Genomic DNA, 7,266 nt, shown 5'->3' on the forward strand with positions numbered 1-7,266 from the left:
AAACGTAATAGGTAGAAAAAATATATGTATTCTTTGCGCGATAAATCATGCGTTTGATCGATTTTTTCCATCGATCTTTCAACTAGCGGAATATATATTACGTTATACAAAGTACATTGTGGAAGTTACGTAAAGAGTATCGTTGAAGGGAACATTTTTGTCGCCAATTACGCGGTAACTGTGAAAATTGTAGTCACACGGTAAACGTCCCTAAGTCCAATTGCAACCATCGATCAGTATTCTCAAACAATGCGTTTCCTACATTCAAGAAAATATTCGGTTTAACGACTACCACTTTGGACAGTTTAAGTTATTTTGTTTCGAATCTTTTGTTTCGTTAGAATCATCATTCTTGCGACTGGTAAGAATTTAAATTTCGTTCGCGTCTTTCTTTTTTTTTTCTTCTCATTCTTATTCCGAATTCGAAGAATATTTGTCTTATTGAACGGAAGAAATCTTTCGTACTGGAGTAAAACTGGAGTTTTTTTTTTCTTTTACGTATCATCGCAACATTACTTTTTTTATCATTCTATAAATTCGTTTTTTGCGTTTCGATTCGCTTTCGTAAATAAGAAAGAAGCGTCGCAGAAGTGGATGTCGATTTCGAAGTAAATTATAAAAATTTCGATATTTCGAGATTAAGCAGGTAAATCTTTTATATTTTCCATAGAACAGTTATACGAGTATATTCTAATAATTACATCATTTGATATTCTTTCAGGGTATTCGCTGATTCGAAGGAAGAGAATAAATTTGAAAGAAAAATGAAAAAATAATCGCATTGCCTATCGATAAAATGGTTAGTTGTTGCCACTTAAAATCGTATCGGATATCTAACAGAGTCGTCATCGAGGGAGAAGAAGGTGACTTTTGAAGGTCGCGAAATCAGAGTCTAAAGAGTTATCACGCGATAATGTCGTAGTCTGCTTGACCGTCCATAATCTGTTTTTAGTGCAGTGGTAGTAAGAATCGCGACAACAATCCGCGAATCGGTCGTTCTATTGTATAATTATTAAGAATTGTCTTTCAAACAAAGCAGCATCGTAATTATCAAATAATAGAGACAATGTTTGAAACGGAAGGAAGAAATTTATGAAACTGGAACGAAAATTTGCATCATTATTTTATTAGAGATTTTTCGTTGTTGTTCCTGACACTCATTCTTATCCCATTTCAAACACGATCAGTTAAAGAATGTCGAAGAAGCAATGGTTGGTCCTGTTGATGCTGTTCTTGACATACTTGTTACTAGGTGCTTCCATTTTCTACCATATCGAGAGCCGCTTAGAGATCGACCGCATTGAAAAAGACAAACATGAACGCATCAAAATTAACGGTGAGCATAATGGATCGTGATAATTAAACAACAAACAACATCCATAATCTGAAATTTGTAAAATGCAATCCAAAAAAATGTTCGATTCGATATATGTACGCATGTATTCGATATACACATATAGCGATCTACGGACGAATCACCATTCAAATATAGTAAAATCGATGCGAATACCAATAAATATACATATAATCTATGATCTATTATAACTCTTTCACCTAATGTTTACTTAAATAAGTATAAAAAAAGATTTCAGATTTATTTTTCTCTCTCTCTCTTTCTCTCTCTCTCTCTCTCTCTCTACATTAAACAACAATGAACAATCGTGATAGAGAATAAATTCATTGAATCGGTTTTTTCGATATCAAGTTACGAAACGAATTGTATGCGAAATTATGTAGACTAAGACCACTCCCTGTTAAATTGTTTAGCAAATTTATCGGTTCCTCTCATAAACATTGATTACTTCGTAAACATTTCTAAACTATTATTTCAATATTGAGAATTGTCACAAGATCAATTATTTTTTTGCACTTCATCAACTCGGTATCACCAAACGCTATTATTAGTATTAATCGTTGAAATTGATAGTATTTTTTAATTAAGGTAGTATAATTACGATACATATGTACACATGTGCGATGATCGAATAGATTTTTACCTTCGTTGTAAAGAAAGAATGACAAAGATCAAAGTAAAATCTTTGATCGAACGTATAATACGATATATATTTTATCGAATGTTATCGAAAATACATGTTCCATCGAATTGAAATAGAGAAATTGCACGAAATATTATATTAAAATACTAAATATATTATATGATATTATATTTGAATCGAATTTGAAGAATTAATCAAGATCTTTACCTTCGCGCCAACTTTTTATCCGATATATTCTTTGTTGAACAGTATCGACGTGACTTGTTTCCACGGTGCGACTAGTTCGAAGCGAACGGAGAGCATAAACGATAAACGAATAAACCGAAACGATAAGATAACATTTTCCCGGGAATAATATATAGTTTGAATTTGAACGAAGAGTATTATGCAGACTTCCGAAAGAGCTCGTTCTCGAAGGAGAATTCAATCTTATATATACATACATATATATATATATATTCGAAAGATTCGTTGTCTTTTAAGTACGAATCGTGATCCGAAAATAAAATTCATTATACAAAATTCTAACAAAATTCTTGTGATAAATTCACAATTTTTAACCGCGTTACAAATTATCTTAATTAATTTTCATATCTCGACGTTGTTTTTTTCAGCTTTGCTACACACGCATTACGTACCGAATCTTAGTCACGATCACGATGAAATTCTCGAGAATTTGACACGATACTGCGGAAAATCAGTTTATAATTATACCGAAGGCGATTATCCCCTTAAATGGGATTTTTATAATAGTTTTTATTTCGCTTATACCGTCGTCAGCACAATAGGTACGTACGTACTAATAAATTTTTAAAATATCGGTTAATCTAATTATTACGCTTTCATACGATTTATGATTTATATCACGTATGACTTGTAACAAAAAATTTATAATTTTCATTGTATAATTTTAATCGTGTATCGAATATAACACACGATATAATACATGTAGGTTACGGGAATTTGGCTCCAACGAACAGGCTCAGTCGCATCCTGATGATATTTTATGGTCTGATAGGCATACCTATGAATGGAATTTTGTTGACACAATTGGGAGAATTTTTTGGCCGTGTATTCGTTAAAGCTCACGAAAAATATAAATCTTATAAGCATGGCCGTGACAATTATTATCCTAGAAAATTAACAACGTTCGAAACGGGAAAAGCTGGATTGGCTGCACAAATATTTGCTCACTTGTTGCCAGGTTTCGTCATGTTCATCTTTTTCCCAGCATTTCTTTTCTCTCATTACGAGGGTTGGAGTTACGAAGAAGCTGTTTATTACGCTTTCGTCACATTGACCACCATTGGTTTTGGAGATTACGTGGCAGGTGAGAAAACATTCTTTTATCCTATGTGATCTATCAGAGAGAAAGAGAAAGAGAAATGATCATTTTTTTTTATATTATTATTTGCATCGAATGTACATATATTCGATAGGACAGGACAATAGCAAGGGTAGCGGATTTTTCTTTATATTATACAAGATCTTTCTGATTTGTTGGATTTCCTTTGGACTGGGATACACCGTCATGATCATGACATTTATCACGCGAGGTATGCGAAGTAAGAAGATTACTAGAATAGAGCGTAAATTAGCTATCAATTTGAAGCACACGCAAAGTAAAATATGGAATGAATTCAATAAGGAAATAAATTATTTACGCCGTGTTTTCAACGAGTTGCAATTATCTAAAGTTAAGGTAAAACAAATTCTCCTATTCTTTATTTTGCTTCTCGATTCGTTCCTATATAATGCATCCTTGTTACACGCATGTGTACGTATAAATACAATTTATCAATTTAATATTCACGTTTTTTCAATAATCGATTTTCAGAGAATATACGTTGACGAATGTAATTACGAGATTCCACCGTCTAAATTTTGTCGTAGCAACAGTTTTCCCGATCTTCGAGATTTGTTGTACGCCTCAAAAGAGAAAAATGAAATGTATCAGAGACCTCGACGACGCGCCAATAGCGAAGTGGTTCCAACGGTAAGTTGATCGATTCGGCTGTGGTACGATATGAATTTTTTCACATTGAAATTTTGAAGCTAAGACCCCGAGTATACAATTTTAATTACAAATATTTATTACTTTTCGAGATATCGATGAAAATCTTTCTCGTTGTTATACGTATACATCCGTGATTATGTACGCGTCAATATACGATCGCCGTTTATCTATTCTTTTTACAAATACATTGTAGTGACTACTCAACCGAGATTGATATCTCAACTCTATCATCTTTGATTATCGTAATTTCAATCGCTCAATAATCGTTTTACATTTTATTTTTGCATTCCGCGAATTCCAATTGTTCCACGGATCGACATACGTGGATTTTGAATGCACAATTTAGTTTATAGATAAGCGGCGATCGTATATCGATTCGTGTCACATGTAAGATAATATTCAATACAAATATAATAGCGAAAGATTTTTATCAATATTATCGAAATTGTTTTATATTCTCATTATCTCAAAATTTCAGTATTTTATTAGTCAATTCTTCATATTTTCTTTACTCGTTCCTTTCTTCTTTCTTCAAATTTAAATAAATAATTTTAAATAATTATTAATAAATTAAATATATATATATTAATATTATTTTTTTTTTTAATCATTCGATAGGAAAATCAAGTAACGCGCGTCGTTTCTGAAACCGATCTTCAAAGAATCGATAAAACAGCAACATTCGCAACTCATGCAATGGTTCAACCAGCAGAATTGTTGGCAAGATTGGTGAATATTCTTGGTTATATACCACCAGCTACCGAAGATATGGGTGCCGATGGTTCAAATCAGACAACTTACGTTGGCCAGGAACAAGTCGGATATCACAGTGACAAACTCGAAGAAAATAAAGAGATTTTTGAAAGAGAATCGACTCACGCGTCCAATACCGGATCTAGAATCTGGACAATCGGGCACGAAAAGATACCGCGATTCGTAAGACCTCGTTCGAGAGCAGCAAGCGAGATTAGAATACAAGAAACGAAAAACGAGGATCGAAACATCGAACGAACTTGGTCCGGACCAACAGCGGCTAGAAGGATTCAGGAATTGATGAAATCCCGTGTAAATGAATCATCGGGCAAAGAACGTGACATTAAAGATACCAAATTTTCTAAACTTCGCAATTTTGCATTAACAAAAAACGTTCCTAAAGCATTGATCTCGTCCAGCCCTTGGAAAAATCGTTTCTCGATAAGTTCGGAAAAAAAAATCTCCGAATTCGATCGCAATATTAACGGTAAAGACTTGGCCGGACAAGGATCTTTGTCGATCGATGATAGACGAGAGTCGATCCCAACCAATTTAAATCCACAAAGATATTATTACACGCATACCGGTGCGGCTAACAATTTTAATAACAATGTTAATAATAATCTACTCGAAGAGACCAGTTTGGCCGATTTTTTGAGAGCCCTTACCGTTCTTCACGCTAGCGTTGCTGTCAACAACGGTAATTGGACCTCTGCTACGAACGAAGATCAGATTCGTCGTGATCAACCTCGAAGAAAATTGGGCACCGCTTCTTTAACACCGCCAAAACTTCCTAGCTTGTTTACCTTATTTTCACCATCTCCACCCGTATCAACCACTCAAAGCAATCAAAACACTATTACGCAAGAATCTAATATAAACTGGAACGAAGATAAACTACCTTGGTTTCAAACAACAACAAGACGAGAATCGAGAAGAGGTAGTTTAGCGTTTGCTCATCCTACCATGGCTGCCAAATCGAGACGATTTTCTTTGAGACCTGTAGCAACACCTGTCAGTCCACCGACGCCTCCGAAAAATGACTCACCATTCTTATCGGTCAGTTCATTTCGAGAGAGGGAGAGAGAGAGAGAAAAACGATTTATCGTTTACTTTTTAAAAACGGTCTTTTATTTTATTTTTTTTTTTATTTTCAGAAAACTAAATCAACGTTTTTGTTCGAATCCCCTAAAGAGCCTCTTATTCTAACAGAGAGAACACCAGGTTTTTCAACGCCGATAAAATCAACCTTGAGCGATCGTCGTTTCTCGTTACGACCAGCTCAAAATCCGAACGTTAATTTAAAAGGAGGTAATACTTCTATCGTTTCTACGCAAAAAGTTGCACCTCGTTGGAAGGCTGGTATATTGCAACGACAAATCGGTCAAATGAATCTTCGACGTCGAGCCAGAGCGTTCAGTTTGAGCGACGTTCACATCGAAGATCACGGAGAAAGAGCCGAACCTTTTCATTTATCATCTAATATTATTTACAAAAAAAATAATCACGATACAATTTATAAAAATCCTAAAACCGGTGAATTTGCATCATCGATCGAAAATTCGGGTCAATTTGCATCTTTGGTTTCCAATTCGGAACGATATTCACCGCTTTCACAAGAAATTATTTCTACGAATTCTGTTCGCCTCGAGGAAAAGAACGTACGAATCATCGATCCACAATCACATTCCATCGTACACACAATTCCTATCGAGAATGTCGATGATCGTTCGAACGAATCTACATCTAATTCTCGTTTAATCGATCGAATAGAATCAACTTTGTGTAAAGATTCTCGAATAAGTACAAAAAAACAAGTATCATCGAATGATTCTTTCACTAATAATTCTACTTCTCAATATAATTTATTTACTAATATCGACGTAAAATCACCAGAAGAACCATTGGTGGAAGTAAAAATAGAAAATCCCAGTACAAATATCGTTTCCGATCCGTTGAAAACAGTTACACCCGATGTTTCTTCGCATCATTCGTTAGATTCTCTTGCAGAGTTCAAAACCGAGAAGCACAAATCACACTTGCCTATCGATAAATCGTGACACAGACTTTTCGTTCATTTCGTTCAAAACGGATTTATTAATCGGACAATAATCGAACAATCGCAAATCGTGTTCATTTTCGATATAATTAATTCTGCGATTCTCTTTCATCATTCTTTCAAGTGAAAAAATTTCGAACAACATACGAGATACGTTATAGGGATACGATGACGATACAAAATTACTTATTTACGTTATACAAAAATTTTTAACCGCGCGTGATTGTTGACCGGCATATCACTTTTATAAAAATAAATAATAATATATATATATAAATTAATATAACTATAATTTAAGTTGAATTGAGGAAAAAAAAAAAATATAAAATAAGTAATAAGATCGAGTACTCTTTCTTCGTTAAATTATCGACGTAAGTAAAAATTTCACAAGAAACGTTTCCTTTTTCGCTTTTGTTTTTTTTTTTTTTTTTGTTTCATCT

At 33.9% G+C, this 7,266-nt stretch overlaps 2 protein-coding genes across 6 annotated transcripts in view; one reads left to right on the forward strand and one right to left on the reverse strand.

Moving 5' to 3' along the window:
- The window catches only part of LOC102673196 (FYVE, RhoGEF and PH domain-containing protein 4-like), a 13,316-nt gene extending 10,954 nt beyond the window's left edge, over positions 1–2,362 (reverse strand). The window contains exon 1 of the mRNA XM_031509446.1: positions 2,205–2,362. The gene's annotated coding sequence lies outside the window, so the exon portion shown is untranslated. The remainder of the gene's footprint in view (positions 1–2,204) is intronic.
- Positions 1–6,998, forward strand: part of LOC102673721 — an 8,898-nt gene extending 1,900 nt beyond the window's left edge. The window contains exons 1-8 of one of the 5 annotated variants that reach the window (XM_031509443.1): positions 507–646; positions 722–1,336; positions 2,612–2,785; positions 2,950–3,327; positions 3,437–3,699; positions 3,835–3,993; positions 4,633–5,826; positions 5,925–6,827. In XM_031509443.1, the coding sequence (XP_031365303.1) occupies positions 1,195–1,336; positions 2,612–2,785; positions 2,950–3,327; positions 3,437–3,699; positions 3,835–3,993; positions 4,633–5,826; positions 5,925–6,827 (3,213 nt within the window). In that variant the 5' untranslated portion in view covers positions 507–646; positions 722–1,194. Of the gene's footprint in view, positions 1–506; positions 1,337–2,611; positions 2,786–2,949; positions 3,328–3,436; positions 3,700–3,834; positions 3,994–4,632; positions 5,827–5,924 lie in introns of those variants that run through there. The other 4 variants (XM_031509444.1, XM_031509442.1, XM_006613501.2 and 1 more) reach the window with 4 other exon arrangements.
- Positions 6,999–7,266: the final 268 nt, after the last annotated feature.

The sequence above is a fragment of the Apis dorsata genome, unplaced genomic scaffold (assembly GCF_000469605.1).
Source record: "Apis dorsata unplaced genomic scaffold, Apis dorsata 1.3 scaffold_153, whole genome shotgun sequence".
NCBI classification, from domain to species: Eukaryota; Metazoa; Arthropoda; class Insecta; order Hymenoptera; family Apidae; genus Apis; species Apis dorsata.